Source organism: Simochromis diagramma, unplaced genomic scaffold (genome assembly GCF_900408965.1).
Source record: "Simochromis diagramma unplaced genomic scaffold, fSimDia1.1 OVJJ01000402.1, whole genome shotgun sequence".
NCBI lineage: Eukaryota > Metazoa > Chordata > Actinopteri > Cichliformes > Cichlidae > Simochromis > Simochromis diagramma.
Genome location: NW_024386972.1, coordinates 3,352,971 through 3,375,230, shown reverse-complemented (window position 1 = coordinate 3,375,230; position 22,260 = coordinate 3,352,971). Strand labels below are relative to the sequence as shown.

Here is a 22,260-nt window from a genome sequence, read left to right as displayed (position 1 = left end):
AATCACAAGGAGGTTGCTGTCCTATTTTTACACTAGCGTGATTGAAATATTAGAGAGGGAGGTAAAAACATAATGAGTGATGTTTTCCCACCACTAAAAACTCACCGTGGAGCTTAAAATACCTTCGTAAATCAACAATTTAGAAAAAACATGTTTTAAAATGTTATTAGTGCATGTAAAAATGCATCATATTAATGCAAAATATTTGACCTCCATGTAGCATTAACTGTCTGATGTCCTCCCTTCTTGTCTTTTTATGATTTTGACTCTTTCTCAGAAAAGACATGGTTTACAGATGAGCAACAGAATACCCACCAGAGGACCATAAAGCTCAAGCCTGTGAATACTCTCGCCGTCAATCACATCAGTCGATATACTGTACATCCGCAAGCAGCTTGATTCCACCCATCAGAGAAGCAGAGCACAAGCGCTGAGTTCTGGACGCGTGCTGGTTATTGGACTCCTAGAAGACTCATCGTGTAGGCGTCCGTCCGGAATCTGAGATATCGCCTCATCTGCAAACGCAAATCATCATTTTTTTCATCGTATAAGGCGAACATGTACTGCTTTCGTCATTCACCTCTGCAGCAAGTTTGTTTTACGTAATCTTCATTAAAGACAATCGTTGTCAAATATCACAGTCACTCAGCTATTAGTTTGCACAGCTAACCTTTAGCAGTGGCCAGACTCCATGACTTTTTTGGTTTATTTTGGGGAATGATGGTCACGTCAACAAGAAAAGCAATGTTAAAAAAAACAGAATAACTACTTCTAATACTGCTAAAAGGGGTGTTTATTAGGATTAATGGATCAAGTTTTGCAATTGTAAAAGTTGCCTTCTTAGCTGTGTATGAACAACTACTACTACTTCTGCATTTACGTTAACCAATGTTGCAGAGTTAGTCTGTACAGTATGTTTAAAATGTGTATTTTACACCCAGCTGCAACCCCACCACAATGGCATTGTTAGTGACTGACTCTCAGTGATTCCTTTGCCATTTGGAGCTAATTCACAACATTTGTGACAGTTACGACGGCCAGTGTCCATATGTAAATGGCATTTGGGTCCAGCCTTATCTGAATCCATTTATGTTTGTCTTATTTTTTTGCCTTTTTTCAGGTGTTATAAATGTTTTCACGTTGCTATTTCAAGTTGTCCAAAACCCCGGAAGTGTTAACAAGTATCTGCATCTGCAAAATTTCTTTTTGTTTTTTAATAGCCAAATATGATAGAGCTGTTTTTTGTTGTTTTGGTTTTTTTTTTGGTTAAATTATAAAACAACCAAAAATCCAAAAGTTTGTTCATTTTACTTAAGTCACTATAAACAGCTAAGCCAAATGCTATGACCATATATGATATACTTGTAGGTAAGATGAATGTAAAAGCCACATATCGCATAAAGTGGGCATCATTTAAGTCCTCCTTTGGCTGTAAGCACTGCCTGACACAGGATTGTCTTGGAGGCCATTAAGCAACTTGTATGTTCTCCATGACCAATCTTAATGCCATAAACAGACATGATTTTTGTTGATGCATGAAGAACAGCTCTATCATAAAAAAAAAACAACTGAATTTTTGGCTATTTGGTTTTTTTTGGAATACTTTCTGTTTTGTTTACCTCCTCAATGACTGATTACATATCTTTCATATCCACTTACTTCTAATAAAGCACCAATCATTTGTTTCTGTTTGGAAGCACAGAATAATGTGTGTGGTGTTATTAATCATGTCTTATTTTAATAATGAATCACAGCTATACTGGCACTGTTGTCACTTTACTTTAGGATCAATGAGGGGGAAGGAAAGGTAAAAAAAAAAAAAAAAAGAGCAAAGAAAAGCACATATTGCTCCATGAATTTCTCGATCCATATATGACACATAACAGTCCAGCCTAGGATTCATGTTGGATGTAAAATGAGAGAGGTTGTGACATTTTTACTGGCACAGAGGAAACCCAAGCTGTCCATCCCTCAGTGCCAGTAATGTGCCAGGCAGTGCTGAAGCCAATGGAGGACTCTAGGAAGACCCACTGCTGCGAAAAGAGGCTTCTAGTTTAGCGTTCTTAAAAATTCACTGGAGATAGCTACGACTGTCGCAAACAGTCTGAGAAGTCTTAAAACTTTTTTTCTTCTAAATCAATCCATCATCAAGAGCAGCGCCTGAAAGCAATTCAGTTGTATGTAAATGTGTAAAGCTTAATGTGAAGTATTTTTTTCTAGTGTGTTCCCGTTTGACAGTACCTGTGGGGTTGAGAGACATTCAACATTGCAGTCTAGTCTGTATTATTTTGTGCTTTTTTTTTTTTTTAGCACATCGTCAATGCCAGTGCTAAGTTGATATTTCTGACTATGTCATCATACACAATAATAAAAACTGTTTATTGTCTTGTACAAATAGCCTTGTATATAAATTGTACATGATTTCATTTTGTATTTTCACAAATTAAAAGCAGATGTATTGTGTTCTATAATATGTCTTGTCTCTTTATTTTCTCAGATTTTAAGAGGATGTTAATGATGTTTTACACACACACGCGCGCACCCCAAAAAGGAGAAAAATAAATTACACTCTCTTTGATAACGCTGCACAATTCTGGATCACGTGACACAGAACACCTCGTTGTACCCTCTTGGATAATGGCTGATGTAAAAACACACTCCACATTCTCACCTGAGGGATGGAGAGAGCCCATCATCGTGCTTGTTAACGATTTTTACACACCATGGCTCTGTGGGAGACTGTCAGCATGCCAATAATATTTACAGTCTAACACCTCGCAGAGAGGCCGCTGATTTCCCTTATCCTCCTGCCAACAGCAGTGTCACCTCTTCTTAGTAAACAAACACGCCTAACTATCAAACTAAAAACAGTCTATGACTACTATATATGTGTATTATTTACAAAGCAGTGATTTACTGTGTCAAATTATAAATGAGCTGACACTTTTTTTTAAAGGGTTACATTATCAGCTATTATTGCACAGAACATTAAAAAATGTTATAAAAATATATAAATGCTAAATTTTTGGGTTAAAACACTAAATGTTTTGAGTTTTGTGCCTCTCCTAAATCACATGACATTGCTGGTTTGTGTCACAAAAAGTGAATAGTTGTTACATAGTCAAGTTTGTAACAGAGAGAGGAAAGTAACAAAATTGTACTGTAAAATATTACATTTTTATATGCACTATTAAAATATTTTTCTTTTTTTTATTTTAAAAGGGCAAATATTTTGGAAAAAAACCAAAATAATAATACATTCTCAGTACCAGTATAGCTGAAATTTTGGTGACTGTGTGTAAATGTCAACTAAAAAAATGGTCAGTTGTCTTAAATAGTATAACAGTAATTAGAAATATCCAACATAAATACATAACAACAACAAAAACAACAATGATTATATTAACCAGAAGAATAAGAATAAACTTTTATTCATAGGATCTTTTAAATAAAATTACAAAGGGTTTTAAAAGACAAAACAAGACACTGATAAACATTAAAGAATAGAAAAATTTAAAAGTTTTACTGAATTTTGAGGGGAAGCTAGTAGAACGAGACACTAAAGGAATAAAAATAACTTAAATAATCTCACAAAAGGAGACGATGTAAAAGTAGCTCCAGCTGGAGGCACTGAGAAAGCCCGCTTACAAAAACATGTCTTTAAGACAGATTTAAAGGACGATGATAGGAAGCTCACCAATCTGACCTCCTGGGGGAGGCTGTTTAAGAGAGGGGGTGCCCTAACAAAAAAAAATCTTGAGATTGTGGGACAGTAAAGCTACTTTTGGCAGATTTTTACACTGGATGCCCTTCCTGTGCAACTCCAAAGGGATTTGTGTCTCCACGTGGAATCGAACCAGGGATCTTGGGCTTGTTATTGGAAGGTGTAAACCATTACTGTAAAAAAAAAAAAAAAAAATCCCACTAAAATAAATGAACTACCAAAAAAGCAAATGATCACAGAGATGCAGAGATATGATGTAAATCTATTCGCATTAAAGAAATACCTTGACTGAAACTTTGCTATGCTGTGAGTGCATAAGCCTATTCACAAACACACACTCGGCAACACAGAAATCCACTGTAGCCTCTGAGGACAACTCTTGTCCAGCTGTACGGGTGATAATAGTTTCCATGACAATGCAGCACTCCAAGTGCATCAATGCCAGCTCGGATAAACAGTGATCCTTTACCAAAACAAGGGGGTCATTACGGCAGCTTGTCAAATCAATGTTGAGAGTGTCCTGCCTGATTAAGGCGTCCCCTCTCAGTCCTGACACAGTGTCAATACTGGCTGGCCTGTGGCGGCACACTCCCATGATTGGACTGAAATGCCTATCAGTCAGGCAGCTGAGCTGGACTAATGATTCCCTGTGCTGCCTATTAGAGGGACATGACAATTTAATCCTGTGGGCCAGGCAAGGAAAAAGTGACCTTGGTGCTTTATATTGAGACTGAGGTAAATTGACAAGAGCAGATAAATCTTTACCTTGGGCTATTAACAGAATTAAAGAACAACAAAGGCAGAAGGTTCTCTCTTTTTTTGTTCTCTTTGCTCCTGACTTTCAAAACCTTCCACTCCTCTGAATTTAAAAATAATCTAGCGAAAACCAATCATGGTTCCGCAACACTTTTCAAATTTGTAGGACTATACCTTTACAATGTATTTCCACTATACAAAGGCGCAATCGAACCAAAGCTTGGAACAACAAAAAGTCAAATAAACGCCACAGTCTGAATTCTTCTATGCTTTGCTGTCAAGCTGGAACATTGAAAGTGGATATTGCTTGAAGCTCAAGGTTTTTCAGATGTTCAAAGCCATTCCAGCATGGCCCCGGGGCAAGGTATATTGCCTTGGACATCTATCTTAAGGCTATGAGAACATTGTCTACATGGTTGGAAAAAAGCCATGTGTTTACACAGATGTTTCAAGCTTTTAGCACACAGATCTTCCTGTACTGAGCCTCACCACCATCCTTTGTGCCAAGGGACATATACATTTTGCATTAGTTTACCCTTTGATACAGAAATGAAAGGGGGCAGGGGAGCTTGCAGACTTAGGCGCAGAGTCAGAAACAAAGTAAAGATTCTCTGCACTGAATTGGCTTTAAATTAAAAAGAAAAAAAACTTCGCTGTTAACATTACAGGTGGCATTTCTTCATCTGTTCCTCGTTTTTTTAATATAGCTGCTTTGATGTGGCCTGTACACAAAGATAAAACAACATGCCTTTCCACATTTCTCCAGCAAAAACAGAAAACAAAAAGATAAGAATTTCATCCCTGTTGCGAGGATAGATCAACGGCACTGGGAGGCTATTTGCCTGCAAGGCACAGCTGTAACACTGACCCTTTATGTTTCCTCTAAAGGTCAACATTTCCTTTCTTTTGTTTCACTCCATGCATGCATAAATCAAAGCTCTTGCCTATTTTTTAAGTTTGAAGTGGGAAATATCATTGAATAAAAGCAAAATAAATCCTACATAAATATTATAGCTTTAATGAAAGATAAAGAAAAAGACCATCTGGATATTTTGTCAATAAATTACGCATTAATCAATTTTTGTTCTTTGGTTTGAGATATTGCACAAAATCCCCACGTACCAGAGTGAAACGTGCATTAGAGGAAAACACTTTGTAAAGCACCTGAATGGATCTCCTGTACGCTGTAAGCATTTATTAAATCACAATGCCGACCTTCATCAGGGATGTAGGCAGCATCTCTACATACTCCATGCATGTTTCTTGATTTGCAAAATAGGAGCTTGTTGCAAATGTAATTTGTTTCCATATTAGCAATCAAAGTCTCCCATATTTACTGTGCTAAATTATACTTTTGCCCATTTAAATCACCTTCTCTTTTACTTCCATGCAAAGAAATTAGCAATAACAAACAGCAAACAGATGGCAAATCCCATAACATCACTACTCAGCTCAAGTTGTAAACATGATTTACAATTTGTGTGATATTATTTACTGTGATTCATGTTTCTGTCAGTTCCACACTGGAGGTTAATAGAAATGCCAGCAAGCTTGCTGATTTACTTAGTAAAATTTTCATCTCAAGGTTCAGGTTCAGAAGATTGGAGTCAGAGAGAGTTACAGGATTCATGCATTATGCAGAAGAAGCACGACCTTCAGCCATCACAGTCTTCTCTATATATCATACTGGGCTTGACCCTCCCAAGGCCAGAAGGAGCATTTGATATATTTAACCACTACAGCCATTAAATTACTCACATTCTTTATAAGCTGAGCCCATTTTATACTGCCAGCAACATGAAGGCAGTATCATTCTGATTAAAACTGGTTTTACACTTTGTATTTGCCTTTTACCGTGGGCGATGCTTCAGCAATGAGGACGACACTGATAAGTCAAAGGCAAACGAATCAACAAATAAATCTCTTGCATGGCCCTTCTGATTTTTATGCTTCACATTATGGCTTTGCCATATGTTGGCCATATGTCGAAATAAAGAAGAACTCTGCTCCTGCTATTTGATACAGAACACTTCATGAAATGATAGGAAATAAAGTGCTGTTTTAGAGTATGAGGTCCATTTTAATATAATTGGCTTTAGAATTATTTATAACATTAATTGCCACATTATCGACTTGCTGTCAGCTCCTTGGGCCCGTGGTCCATTCTTCTTCACAGAGAGCGCTAGCTCAGCCTAAAGTAGACTGACAAGCTAATTATACCATCTTTCCTCTCAATGATAAATGCCACTAATGTGAATCTGGCCTAGAAATAAGACTCCTTAGTCACCTCAGCTACAATAGTCTCTCACTATGTCCAGGATCTTTAGATAGGGATACTTCATTCCACTTCATTTCCTCCTGAATCAAGTATCTTAAAGAATGCATGCCCCAAATTGCAATATTGCCCTTGTTAGGTCATTTCTACCTAGTGCTCAAATAGACTGGAATATACACATATTTGTATTTAAGCATCATCATAAAGTTTCAGAAAGAGCTACTGTACCAGCCGTACAACTCAGATATTAGATTTCAGAAGGTGTGTGCTACAAATTTTGGTAAATTCATGGTTAAGTTATGCTAGCCAGCGGTTCAGAAGAGACACACTGTAAATTACATTAAAATACATTTTTGTAAATACAGCTAATGCCTTTTTGGGAAAAATGTTAAGAGCAAGCTACAGTACTGTTTTCTTTAGGGACTTGATTTGAACTATAAATGTTTAAGATCAATTGGAAATTTTGGTCAATTTGGTCATTTTAAGTTATTTTCTGTTTTGTCTTTATTATTGTGGATATGTGATGCGGTTTCCAGTGTTTGTGTGACAACACCATTACTACGACTACTATTGCAATTGTTAAAATGTAATTTTGCTCAGCACAATAGCATTCCTGTAACCCTGTGTAGTGTAAGGAATAGGTAAAATGGCAATGCTAAATCTTTGTAATACATAATTATACAAGAAAAAGCAGATCGTTATATTTTATATTAACTATAACAATAGCAATATTAGATATTGGATGAGTCATATCAGTGCATTGGTAGGTGTTTGCAAAGGACTTTTAGCTCAACTTTTGCAGCTATTGCTAATTGCTAATGCTGTCACAACCTAGCAAAGCAAAAACACTCATAATTTTAGCCCGCTGCTACGTGGCTACCAGTTAGAGTGATAGTGTCATATTACATCATGTATATTTCAACTTTAGTGGATATAAATTGAATTTTACTGCCATAAAGAAAAAAAATGTAATTTTTAGTTATTAATTTTTTTGTTAATAAAATATATTAACATCTGGCAAAATTGCCACCACTTCAAACAAAGATTCTCTGTGCTGACTTGGATTGAAATTGACTGAATTTAATTAATTAATCAAAATATCAAAGGTTATCTGGGGTAAAAATCAATCAAACAATTTAGACTTAAAAAACACAACACTGGTAACCTAACATATACAGTTAAAAGGGGGTTTGGCTCTGTCCCCATTCATTTAGATGAGGACTTTAAAGTAAGTGCCTCCATTGTCATCCAGTGGCTTCCAAGCAAGAGGCTGTGATTGTACTGCCATTCATGCCTGCATAAGGTTGTCTTAGCTCCATCAGTCAAATAAGTAAATGGTTAACACACTCACAATTAGCACCATGTATTAGCAACAATATATTTTATTGTTGAAATAGTTTATAATTAATAGTATTTAAATAATTTCCCCCATCTAATCTCTAGGTGTTTAAAGAAGAACAAGGGGAAACATCAAACACATCTTCCTGTCACCTCAGTCAAACTGTTTCGTATAATTCCCTCTTTAATGATGCTGTTTACATATTCCGACTTCACATTGAATGTATCCTGACAACAATGAGAGCTGACACATACCAAACTTGGTATGTCCCAGAGCCATCTTCAATGGCTGGGATGCTGTCAGCTCCACCTACATCAGTGGCGGTGTCTCAATACTAGTGCGACACATGTCAGAAACTTTTAAATGTCTGCTCTTTTCAGCACAGTGCTTCAGCATCCAAAAGATGGCATTTCATGTGCAGTAATATGTGTATGAAATTCCAGGAGCAGTTGCTGTAATATTGACATAATGTCAAGTTTGAAGCTTGTATTCAATACATGATACATGATACTACGGCTCTCGACACATGAGCTTTTTGTCTTTGTTTTTTTATATTTGTTAAACTCCAAATAATTTATGACATAATTCCTCTCCAGCTCCATCAGGCAGCTATTAGTTAAATAAAAATCCATGCTCATGCTTGGATATTTTGATAGGAAAAGCCATCTCTTGTAATTTCACATGCCTTCTGCAGCCAGACACACATCTGAACTTTGACCTCCTTTGATCAGCAGTTTTGGCAAGGCAATCCATCATGGTGCTCTTACTGTCAGAAGAGGTGCCTGGCTGCAGCTGTGTGTCACTGGCTAAGAGGGGCTGCTTAAAGGCAATCATGTCAACCTCCACACGACTGCTCAGACTCCCAGATTGAAGGAGGACTTGACAGGGCCACAAGAGTCAGCTGAAGACACTGGAGGGCTGTGTCTGACTGCTCCATGGCCAAAAAATGATGGCTGATTTTATCCTCTGAACAACTGACTGAATAAACTGGGGGGAAAAAAGTAGGAAATTCATCCAATGAATATCCAACCTCTCTGCTAAACTATTGATTTTACCCTGCTTTGCTTTGAGATGAAGGAAAAGTAATGCACTCTTTTTTTCCTCATCTATACACAAAGAAATGCATCGCAGCGATCTAAAGCTGCTCTTTTTAATATTACACAAAAAGCGTGATATGAACGTTTTTCTGCGTCTGACCTTCAAAATATGTTTCTGCCTCAGGACAGTGTCTAGCCAGACAGACTGAGTACTCTTTAAAGGGATTACTGGCTGAACAGAGTATCACGCTGCTGAGCCATGATCTTTGCAATTAGAAGAAATATAAAATGCTTTATTATTTTTTTTATCTGGCATCTCTCCAGCAACATTTCAGGGCGAGCTGACATTAGAAAAACAAACTAAAAACAACAAATCCAGAGGGAGTAAAATACATTTAGTTTCTCTGGAAAAAAAAAAAAAAAATGCTGGATGAATGCATTTTTTGCCCAGGGCTTGAAACTTGGCTCTCTGGTCTTTTGTGCTGATGTATACATTATAGATAATTTAGATGAAAAGCTCCTGTTAAATCCCTGCATACAAAAAATGCCACTTGTCACGTAAGAGATAACGCACCTACATTTTGGTGTAAATAAGGAAGGTAGTGAGTGATATTCTAGTTGCACTGTCAATGATTTTCTGACAAGGAAATCCACAACACTTTTATGCAGGCACCAAGTGCATTAATGGCAAAAACGGGCCTGACTTTCAGACAAAGGAGCTGAGTGACGGCTTGCTGACTGCACCTCCGAGTGTGCAATAACATGATGTGAAAGGACATTGTCAGGAGCCGAGGAGACGAGCCCAGATTGTACATAGTGACAGAAAACAGAGATGAGGACAGAGATACTGGTGCCATATTAGTGGCCAGCATATTCAAACACCATCCTTGAGTCTGAGCAAACTTGACATCACCTCCAATGGCTTCAAACACACACACACACACCCACTTCTGTCTGCAGCCAGCTTTCCCCTCTGATGTGTCTCCACACTCCGCTCTCTTATGTGGAGAGTTACCAGCAGGCCTGTTCTGTCAGGACAGGAGGATAGGGGTGCAGCGGCCTGCGGATACTCTCAGTCAATCTACATTTGGTCACCGCGGTGGGAAGTGTGCTCATTTTTTCCGATATCTGAGCTACTTGAGGTGATCCAAACACTGAAGTGTGAGGAGCTGTCACCTTGCATGAAACTCTGCACCAGCGGATCCTGATATGTTACGAGGGGGGAGGGGGTGGAGATTTCTCTGTCCTGATAGGCTGTAAGGACACTGGGGACCCTATAAGAGAGAAGGGTGAATGTATTCAACTCTGTCCGCCTGGGGACAAGAGGTCGGCAGGGAAAGAGGCAGCTCATCACCAGGCCCCCCACACTCTAAGGACAGATTTATGCCGTTACCGGGCCGCTCACGGAGGAATTATTTTAATGCCGTATCAAAACATCAACAAGAGGCCAGCAGAGAGAAGAACCTACATTATGCATCGCTCCTTTTGCAAAAATTTGGAAGACAAAAAGAGCACTGTTAAACTCTGCATGACAGGAACTATGCAGCCGGTACAGCTGTGAATGGCGCTGTTTGTTTTAGTGTAGTGTTTTTACTGGAAGGTGTGCTGTAAGCCTGCCCAGTGGCAGTGGTGGGCACCACTGTTTGTACTCCACAGGCCATTAACAGTTCACCGTAACTCCACCAGCAGGGCAGCAGCTGGAGAGAAAGAAGCATGTAGCAGCGGTGTGGGATCATCACAAAAAAAAGAAAGAATGAAAAGAAACATGGCTAGAGGCAGGGAGGCTGGAGCATGCTCGGAGTAAAGTTGGCAGCTGTGCGGCTGTGTGTGATAAAGTGCAGCTCAGCGTAAACACACTCTGGGGCTCCCTGCACAGCTGGCGACCATAGGTTACAGTTCTGAAAGATGGAGAGCAGGAAAGGGATAGTGGGAGGAAGAGACAGATGAGGGAGTCGCAGAGCTTGCATCCACGTATCATCTCTCTGAGGTGGAGGAGAAGGATCAGGGCTAAATTTATCATAACATGGAAGATGAGGGGAAGGTAATAAAATGTTATTGTGTCAGAGTAACAAAAGAAAAGTGCACTTGTCTGATATTCACAGGCGTCTGCATACAATCAAGGAGGCATCAGCATGAAAGCAATGCGGGAACAACACATACTGTACACAGAGTATGTTGGTACCCAAGAGCACAGTTTGGCGTCAGTGCAAGCTTCAGTTTTATAATCTGTTTTTGAAATACACAGAATACACACTGCGCACAGGTGGGACAGACAGATTACCCATGACCTCATGGAAGAAACAACGCCTTTCGATGCGTCAGAATGGAAGCAATCGTCAGCGGCGAGCACATTTGTGAAGTCGTCGTCGTGTCAAAAGATGACACAGCCAAATGAGTCTGAAATATCTGGAGGCTTGTTAGCAGTCATAAAGACTGCATTACTGTGCAACAGCAGTTACACTTTCCTAATCACTTAAAGCTTCTGAGTTTAAACCACAAAATGTGGAGTTGATTTAAAAAAAATGATGACAAACATACAGTTCAGAGCCTTTTTTATCTTGTACAACAATTAACGTTGCCACGCAGCTCTTATTTAAATTAGTTTTGTGCTGTAAAATGTTTGTAAAATAATAATTCATAATTTGACATGCGTGTTTGATTAGCTGAAATATAATTAAAATGTCACAACAGAGTACGTTGAGCGCAAGTTCAAATGAAAACTGATTGACATTTAGATGTTTTGTGGACATGTTGTTTTTAATTAAATGTTAGGACATGGAGTGCTCATTTCACCAGTAGGTACATCATTAACACAGACAACCATCATGAGAGGACTTGAGTGGTAGTTTAGATAATAAATCATTAATTTCCACTGTTGTTTTTGCTGATATTCTCCCGAAGGAAACATGGAGTCACAGCTGATAAAGTTATGCAGACATTTATTTTTCACTTCTAATGATTTAGCGTGACTGTGCCTGTCACCATGATTTAAAGGAGGCTGCAGTCTGCATTCTGTTTATTGTGACCAAACAAGTGCAGCGCCCGCACGCTTTCAACGTCAGGGTTATTGATTAAAGTTTTAAATGGTTGCCATATTACCCAGGGACTTCTGGGAGATTAATTTGCACTAATGTTCATCTGTAATTCATTAGACATTTAGACAGCTCAACCACAAGGCTCTGTCTTGAGAGAAAAGGCCATTTCTCAAACAGTAAAAATATAAAGTCAAACTAAATAATAATGGCATACAACTTGTTTAATGTTGTACACGGGATTTCATGTTTGTAAGACTGCGTACAAAAGTGGAAGCGACTTTGTTTGGAGCTCAAGCGAAAGAGCTGTAATGGGAAAAAAGATCAAAATCTGTTCTTGTACTAATAATAATCTAGCTCGTGTTAAAAACAAATAAATCTGAATATTTTGTATGACAAATCTGCAATTGCAAACCTTTCAAGATTCACACCAAGCATGGAGGTAAAAGCAGAAGATTAGCAACTGCTAACTGGTGAACAAAGTCCAACGTCTAGCAACACAAGAGCTAAAAATAAAGTTTTTGCAAAGTGGTGACCAAAATTTCAGAAGCTTTTTTCTACCACTGAAAAACCAATAAATATAACAAAATTGCCAAGCAGCACTAAGTCCAATTCCAGGTAGGTTATTATCTCAATGTTTTTTTTAGTTATTTTTGCGATAATGACCTGAAATTATAACTTATGGATGGTGTTTTTTTCCACTGAACAGTTAAGCTTCCATACCAAAATAGAGCTGCTATTAACAGAAGGTCAATATTGCAATAACATGACTGCAATTTAATGCTAAAATTGCTCTAAGCAACTGGTTGCTAACTGGTTGCGCCATGGTCCTACGCAGAGCCTATGCGCAGCTTTGCAGACAGCTGTGTACATGGTGTTGCTGTTAGCTGTCACCTACGGGGCAGTGTTAAAAATTTACCGTTTAATAATATTGATCCCTCTGCCAGCTTTAGAGAAGATCGATGTTATAACACAGAAAGTCTTGAAGTGAAACCAAATGTTAGAAACAATGAAAACTGTCCCACAGCCACTTTCTGCGCTTCTCATTCTGTTGATCAAACATCACTTGATCTTTGATTTAACCTCATCACCAGAGGGAAAATACAGTCAGAATCCCAGTTAATGTGTACTAGATACTGAGCTGCTGTAAAATATGGAAAGAGATTCACAACAACACACAGCATTGTTTCATGACGACAGATGAAGGACAAGCTAAATGTAAGATTTTCATTGAAAAACTGAAGTTACAGAGACTAACTTGAATGTAACATGACATTCTCTAATGCTAAATACCTGGACAAATGACTTCAGAAGGTAGTATTATAGAATTGGGAAAGCTTTAAATTATTTTCAGAAACAAATTAAAGACAAAAAAAATGGGCAAAATGGACAAAGCGTTTAGGCTTTAACCTTCACACTTGAAGGTGAAAACAGGAGTAAAATCTTAGTGTTTTTTCTCCTGACATCCTATTGTGTTCTGTTGGATTAAGCAGTATATTAAGGCATTAAGAGCAAAAAGAGCAGATATTTGTGTTACACAACTGAAAGTTAAAGCCTCAGCTGTAAGATACTGCATGACTTGTTTTCTTCAAAAAAATAATATATTGCCATTCACGTTTGATGTGACGCTAAATGAAAAATAATAAATAGAACTGCGAACATTAAAACTGAGCTGGCTGCGTAGCTATGAAGGCAAGTTGTGTCCTGAGGCTTTGGGTCAGCAGTCAATTAAATTATCACACCAAACTGAAAGACTTGTAAAATCCCCTTACTGAATAATGGTTGTCAGACACTCCATGATCCTCCATGATGTTCTGCAAAAAAGGTTGCAGCAATGGGATTAGGGCTTGATCCTCAGCTACTGCTGTGCCCAGTCTAAAATGACTATCCTCTTATCTCGAGGCAACAGAGCTACATTATGTTATGTACCGACTTCGTCAAGATAGAATGGATGTCATTGAAATTAATTTAATCTTCCTTAAATTAGCTTCTGACTATGATCTCTCCCAGTCAGAATTTATGTCCTCCAGAATTCAATTTCCTCCACACTGTGATATGCTTTTATCAGTTGGTAACTATTCGGTGGCCTCCAATAATGAGAGCTGTCACGGACCAGCAGCAGATAGTATTTGATGGCGACCATCTTGTGACCACTGGATTCGTTGCCCACATCTAGCAGGCATTAAACAGAGAAGAAGAAAAAACACAAACGCTTGTGAGTCCACAGATTTTCCAGCTCTCATCAATACGAAACGAACTTCAGGACGAGATGCAGATGTAATGGAATATCATTTGATATTAATGATCCGATTACTGATCACTTGGCCGTAAAAGTGTTGGTCTGTAGTCTGGGAATGTTTTGAGTTATGACTCTAAGACAACAGCTGCTGGGAAAGATTAGTTTAATTTTCACAATACAGAATTAAGCAAAACATTAGTTAACTGAGTCAACTCTATTGAACTGTAATATTTACATGAATTTAAAGAATGTTATTATGTTGTGACTAATGAATTCAATTAATGTAAAATTGCTGGAAATGCTGAAATAACTGGCTATTAATTGTGAAGTCACCATCACCTCCAATGACACTTAAGAATGCTGGTTCTTATTGGCTGTTAACGATTTGTATTGTTTATATAAACCATAAAAACAAACAAAAAAACTGTAGCTTTACACAGTTACAGACATCCTAAGTTAAATATGGGATGTTAACACTGAAACATCTGTAATTTGTATTGATAACACAGTAATTTAACATGTAATTAGCTCAGTGCAATTCAGTTTTATTTATACAGTGCCAATTCACAACAAAAGTCACCTCAAGGTACTTGATATTGTAAAGTAAAGACCCTGCAACCATGTAATGGTGATAAGCGATTGCAGTGATAACTGAAGAGGAACTGCTCAGTCCATCATGGGAAAGCCCCAAAAGCCTAAGACCACTGCAGTATATCCAAAGGAGGGTTCAGGGTCACCTGATCCAGCCTTAACTATGAGCTTTTTCACAAAGGAAGTCTAATCTTAAAAGTAGTGAGGGCGTCTGTCTCCCAAATCCAAACTTGGAGCAAATACGCTCCAGAGAAATATGCTCGTTCTCATTCTAGTCCCTGTCAGTACCTAATAAAAATGTATTAAAATAGTTCAGCCTAGAAGTAATAAATACACAAACTAGCTTTTTACCATCACTCCTAAGAGAAGATGTTTTTGTGATATTATGAAAATGCGAGAAAGCAGCAGCAGCAAGGACACTGAAGGTTACAAATGAAAATGAAGATTCCTCACAGTGTGACTGGAGGCCAAGGTAACGCCATCCAGCAAACAATAACCTCAGTTTTAACTGAATTTAGAAGTAGAATTCTCATATTGTTTCAAAAAAACCCCCAAAATTTACATTTAGTCACCATCCACTTCAAGTGTTCACCGCAGGGCTTCCAGGAAGCTAAATCAGTAGGAGGGCTGAACGTGGTCTAGCACTGCAAAAGAAGGCAACCGTGGCAACAGTGGCTTCTTATAACCAGAACATCTTGAGCACACTTTGTTAATGTTTACCACTGTGTTCATGTTAGCTTGAAATGTGGCAGCAAATATTTAGCAGTGAACTTGATGGAAAGGTCACTACTTGGTTAGCATGCAAAGATGCTAACAATGATAATGACACAGAGGTAATGTACATGGGCATTTAAAAAAAATGTCCACGTGCACGCTGTCTTAAAACATATCTATCAAGCCAATCAGCCAATCTGAAACCTAAGCAAATAGCAGTGTACACAATCTGACTTTATAAAAGAAGATAACAACCCACAACTTTGGCATTGCAAGACAAAATCTTTGCTAGCACATTACTGAACCCTGAAATGTAGCTTTACCAAACACTAGGAGATACATTCAGAGAAATCAGCTGACACACAGGAACTTCTGTCTGACAACTTGACAACGAAGATGTATTTTGAAGCCACAAACGCTCTGCCACGAATTTCTTCTACCAGGAAAAACTAAAATGTCACTTCCTACCTGGGATGCTAGCTGCCCACCCAGCTGTCTGGCCTCCATTATTACTTTCATCTCATCTCCTGAAGCTTAATAAACTACTACCTGAGGGTTCTGTCTCCATCTCTAAACTCTGATTTGATGTGGCAAGGAGACAGAAAACAGGGAAGAGGGGGGACAGAAATAAAAGAACAAGAGATCAAAATAACTGTGCCTGGGCTGGCTGAGTGGAGTAGGGCCCATCAACACCAATAACCGTTAGCCGTGAACACGTGTGTCGCAGCGAGACAAGTGTCATATCACTCAGCCCAATGCTTCATTTGACTGGAACACATCAATCACTCAGGGAAATCTGCACAGACGTGCCGAGATAGGCCTCACCTCTGGCTTCCTCATTACATTGCGTCAGTGTTAGTGAAACCGCCGCTTGTCAGGAATTCAGTCCTTTAAAAGAGCCTCTCTTGTCCGGTTCTTTCTATCAACCTCAGAGCAAGAAGGGCAGGGCGAGAAGCAACAGTGTATGGGAATTTTACAGCTATTACATATTTGCCAATGTGTTTGGTGTTTCAGCTGACCTCTGTTACTACCCGAAATGCAAAATCTCTGCATGGCTGCACACGTCTGTACCCATGGGCAAGAGTTTAGTCTGCACAAATTACTCATGACAAAGAAATGTCAATGTTCGGGAAGAGCTTTATGGTTGCAGCAAATGACTATTATTGACTGCAATATCATGTTTTAATCCAACTTTTAATTTAATGTACAAAATATGTAAAAAAAAAAATATATTAAAGGTTCAATTGTCAAGGTCCGAAAATTGCTTATTATTATTACTAGCAAACATTTTCAGGCAGTGTTCATTCTGTATTTAGTGGCAATTGTAGATTTTGACTGTTATGTTATGTTATGTGACACGTGAAAGTAACGCAAAATTAGAATGTAACATTGCATTTGCATGGGGACAATTAAATAGATATAATATATATAAAAATGAAAGGAATTATGTTTTCTTCTAAATCTTTAAGAAAAACCAAATAAATGTTAATACTGAATGTATGTGGGAAAATTGTCCAAAGTTTGATTCCGGGTGGATCAGTCGTTAAAGAGGAGATAGGTTACATACAGATTTATGTGCAACAATCAATATATTACGATTGCTGCTATTTTCAAGCATGCAGACAACTCAGTATGTTAGCTAAAGTTTGTTAGCTAAACCATGTCTTCCTGTTAAAAGGGAGTTCTTCTTTCCCACTGTTGCCAAGTGCTTACTCATAGTGGGTGGGGTTTTCTTTCTAACATTGTAGGATCTTGACTTTATAATATAAAGTCCCTTTCAGCAACTCTTCTTGTGGTTTGGCACAATATAAATAAAATTGAATTGAATTGAACTGAACTGATGAAGCTTTATATTCGCCTCCTGCACTTGGTCAGATTTTTAGAAGCATCAATAAATAACAGACTAAATTAAATGACTAAATTTTCACTCAAATGATGACTCGATTTGCGGAAAAGCCCACTTTTCTGGACCATGTCACAAATCCACATCTGTTAGCAGCAAGAATAATCAATTCCAACAGAGTTACTAGTGAGATATCTACAACAATGTAGCACTTTCATAGTAAAACTTGTTACTTCAGCTCCAAATGTACAGAATGAAAATGAGAACGCGTCCCCCGGCGGCGGGCTTTAACGAAGGATTAAAGGCTTATTAACAAAGGCCTCCCTTGAAAGCCCAGCTCTCTCCCCGGCCACCGCCATGCTGCGCCCAGCTGTGTATACTACGCCGACAGGTAGAATAATAACGGTTATACATCACTGCACCTGAGAGCCCAATCATCTAAATCTTCCCCTGCCACTACCTCCCAGACTCCATTACTTTATTGACACGCAATCTTAAGAAGGAGAGAAATATTGCACATGTAAGGTCACTTGGTTATGAAGACATATTATCATATTATCTGCATGAGGGTTGTAGGGCTCAGGCCTGACAAAGCTAATTATAATTGGACATGATACAGAGCTCAGAGCATATTACGTGCTTGGCTGCATGACAAAGTCGCAGCTGAGATATGAGCGAGAGAAAAGGGGAACATGATCTGAAACTCAATGAGAAGAGGGTGAAGCTGTACAATAACAGCAGCTCGCTCTCTGATGATAATTTATGGATACAACTACTATAAGCACCAGGCCAAACCTGTTTCTGCTTGTTCACGAGGCACGAGATGGAAAGAGCCAGTTGTTCAAATCCAAATTTCTTATGCACGCTGACTTGAAACAGCTCTAATGCCCAAATGTCACATTTTGTTAGTGACAACAGAAGTGGCCCCATGGCTTCTTATCTCCACTCCCAAGGTTATTTCAGTATCGTGGAACATAAACAACTGCTCCTGTTTTTCTTCTTAAATGACTAAATCTTTGTGCTGCCTTCTTGGAAGCAGCCATTTACCTCCAAACAATGAGGCATTAGTTGTGAAGCTGGCTCACTTAAACTTGAAACAGTAATTGAAAAATCAAATCATACTCTCAGAAAAACAGGCAAGAAAGCAAAGTCAGCTGATACTGTACATCTGCTCTCTTTTAGCTTCCATCCAGCAGCTTCGTAATCTCATCACTGGGTTCATGATCAGTGATGCATCGACGAGCTATATCTTGTGAGCAGACCCATAGGTCAGATTTAAACATTGTTTTAATGGTATTGGGCACAAAGATAGTTTTTCCTACTCGTCTGTAAGGATTCATTGCTTCAAAGTTCTCTTAATGTAATATGTATTCACTTATTCTCATGCATATGACATTTTCTTTTTTTCTTCTTTTTTTTTTTTACAACTGCTGAAGTCCATTACTGTAGTAAAAGCACAATTTAACTTCCCACTACTTAAATAGCTGTCGTCTCGGTACTAATGGAAATGTACTGGAATGGAAAAAGTGGTGATCATTTCAAAGAGATGACTTTAAGGTTAATTTTTAAGAGTTAAATCGGCATAATGTATTATCCTCAGTGTAACCCTGATGAATCGAGGCGATGCCCAGTGAGCTTTACCGGCGTTTTTTTTTTCTTTTTTAAATTCCAATCCGAGGGTTTATGCAGAGGTTTTGAGATACAGCCACACCACAGTGTCAGCTAACCCATCCATCCATTCATTCTGCTTGTTCGTATCAGGGTCATGGGCATTTGCTGTCCGTAAAACATAATTTTCAGTAAAATGTGTTGACAGAGGTCCTTGTGGATAATCAGAACAGGCAACCAAAAAAATGTAACTACTCTCCCAAATTTAAACAAGTACACATGCTGTTCCTGCTCCTAGAATTACACACCGGTGTTTCATCATCTGTTTCATATATCATTGTCACTGTAGAAGAATAAACATATTTTGGGTTAAAATTACTTTTTTCATTAAATTACAGGACCTTCATTATCATAGTTAAAAATAGCGAAGGCCTCAGTCACACAGGCTGCAAGACCAGTCGACGACAATCCTGTCAGCCTCTTGCTGGTAGGGAAAAATGTGTATTCGCCAACTGGTTGGTGAGTGACTGCTGGAGGTTGCTGGTTGTTACTGGGTGAAATCAATGACAAAGAGGGTGCTGCACCAGAAACTTTATTGTGATGGTTTCCATTGTGACCAGTTTGCTGGGAATACCCATAGTATACATGGAAGGTGGTAGTGAAACTTGAAAAAGCGTTATGCAAACTGCCTCGGGCACCTACAAGGGGTAATCCTTGTTATTCGTTTGAGAACTGAGCAGTTTCTGTAATATTTCAGGCCTGCTTCCAAAATAAAATGATTGGGTGTGCATCAAAAGTTAGTGAGGATGATCTCTGCCTTGGAGTAGGGTTCATGGCGTTTACTAGGGCTACCTTTAGAAAAACCCCAAACCTTCTGTATTATAATGGTCTCAAACCACGTCTCTACTGATATATATTGAGGTGTCAAACCGCACTATTAATGGTGCAGGGGAGGTCCCCAAATGTTGTCTTTATGGGGGAAAGAGTTAAAGCAAAATTAAGGTTGAACACAATACATTTCCAAAGAACCAAAAACTTTTACTTGGACACTTCGCTGTTTCAAATCAATTTTATTTGTACAGCGTTAAATGGCAACAACAGTCACCTCCAGGTGCTTTATATTGAAATGTAGACTCTATAATAATACATACAGAGAAAATCTGCTGTGACCGGTTGGGGTGAGAGAAGAAAGACAGGACAAAAGACACGCTTTGGAAGAGAGCCAGTGATTAATAACAGGTATGAGTCAATGGAGAGAGGTCTAATAACACAGAGTGAGTGAGAAAGGTGACTGAAGAAGAAATATTCAGTGCATCATGGGAATCCCCCAGCAGCCTATGCCTATTGCAGCATAACTAAGGGGGAATTCAGGGTCACCTGATCCAGCCCTAAATATATGCTTTAGCAAAAAGGAAAGTTTTAAGCCTAATCTTAAATGTAGAGATAGTGTCTAGGAACTCTAGGAACAACAAGTAAGCCCACAGTGCGAGAGCAAAGTGCTCTAATCGGGTGATACGGTACTATAAGGACATTCAGATAAGATGGGGCCTGATTATTCAAGACCTTGTATGTGAGGAGCAGGATTTTGAATTCTTTTGGATGCTCTCTCTTTCTAGTCCCTGTCAGTACTCTTGCTGCTGCATTTTGGATTAACTGAAGGCTTTTCAGGGAGTTCTTAGGACATCCTGATAATAATGAATTACAGTAGTCCAGCCTAAAAGTAATAAATGCATGAGCTAGTATTTCACCATAACTCTGAGACAGGATGTTTCTAATTTTAGGGATATTGCACAAATGGAAGAAAGCAGTCCTGCATATTTGTTTAATAAATGCATTGAAGGACATCCTGGATAAAAATGATTCCAAGATTCCTCACAGTGTTTCTGGAGGCCAAAGTAATGCCATCCAGAGTAAGGATCTGGTTAGAGACCATATTTCTATGAATTTTAGGGTAGAGTACAATAACCTGAGTTTTATCTGAATTTAGAAGCAGAAAGTTAGACGCCATCCATCCATTTCAGTACAGTTTAGTGAGCCGTCGGTAACCAGTGGCAAACCAGTGTCTTCCACAGGAACTACGACTTAGACTGCAGAAAAATGCTTCTTTACGACCAATTTCCCCTGGCAAGCGATCACCTGCAGCTACTCGATGACTGCTCAGGGGAACACAATTTTTTCTGTAGCAACCACTGGTTCCCAGTGTGTAACTGGGCCCTAAAGAAAATGAATGTTTTCTCTAATGTTGGGTGGACTTTTCATCCCAGACTTTTCCATGTGTGGACAGTGTCAAAACACTCGGTTCATTCAGTCACCGCTTGCTATACATTAAACAGTGTTGATATAGGGAGTGATTGCAGACACAGCCATGGTATTTGTTGTTCTATAAAACATCACCTTCAGCTTTTTGCTCCCAGCAAAATTTCTTATGGCTGCTAGAGTTCGTTGCAACTCCACTGTAAACATTTGCTATTTGGGGGCGTTTGCTAAAACAACTGATTTGGTCTTGTTATTATTATGCCTTGCATATCCGCGTGTATGCATGAGCTCACTTCAGTAGGAGTGGCGTTAATATTATCACTGCATTGGAGCCTGTCATGCTTGGGTCCCTGAGACCAAAAATGTTTAATAAAAACAACTACACATCGGTGGTTTTTACAACTGTCGACATGTAAGGACAATATCGAGAGCAGAAGATCCCAAAGCCTGGGAAACTTGCAGCTGTCAGCATGGCGAGGTCCGTAACCACGTTTTGAAATGTGTTTTTGTTATATGGAAAGCATTGCTATTTATCTGAGAGAATTGTAAGTTATTATGTAGAGCAAATGGAGAGAAACTGAAGTTCTGTGCATTTAGTTTAATTAGGACAAAAACTCTCTTTAACAAATACTGCATTCAAAACTAATCAAGCCCATATGTTTCTCCTTAGAAATAAAAATGTCTACAGCACGATTGTGGTCTAACATTTAAAACACACTCTTCTTCTGGAAAAGATTCTCAAAACATCTGGAAGTCCATATGCCAATAAATCTCTCTGATAAACGATGGTGCTTCAGAAATCCGAGGAAAATAATGAGTGGTGCAACGTCTTGGCGCAACTAAAAA

At 38.6% G+C, this 22,260-nt stretch overlaps 1 protein-coding gene across 22 annotated transcripts in view; it reads left to right on the top strand.

Annotated features, from left to right (window-relative positions):
• The window catches only part of LOC120738165 (calcium-activated potassium channel subunit alpha-1), a 97,815-nt gene extending 95,944 nt beyond the window's left edge, over positions 1-1,871 (top strand). For 13 of the 22 annotated variants that reach the window (XM_040039283.1, XM_040039301.1, XM_040039300.1 and 10 more), the window contains one exon: positions 278-1,839. In XM_040039283.1, the coding sequence (XP_039895217.1) occupies positions 278-399 (122 nt within the window). In that variant the 3' untranslated portion in view covers positions 400-1,839. Of the gene's footprint in view, positions 1-277 lie in introns of all 22 variants that reach the window. The other 9 variants (XM_040039303.1, XM_040039306.1, XM_040039297.1 and 6 more) reach the window with 2 other exon arrangements.
• Positions 1,872-22,260: the final 20,389 nt, after the last annotated feature.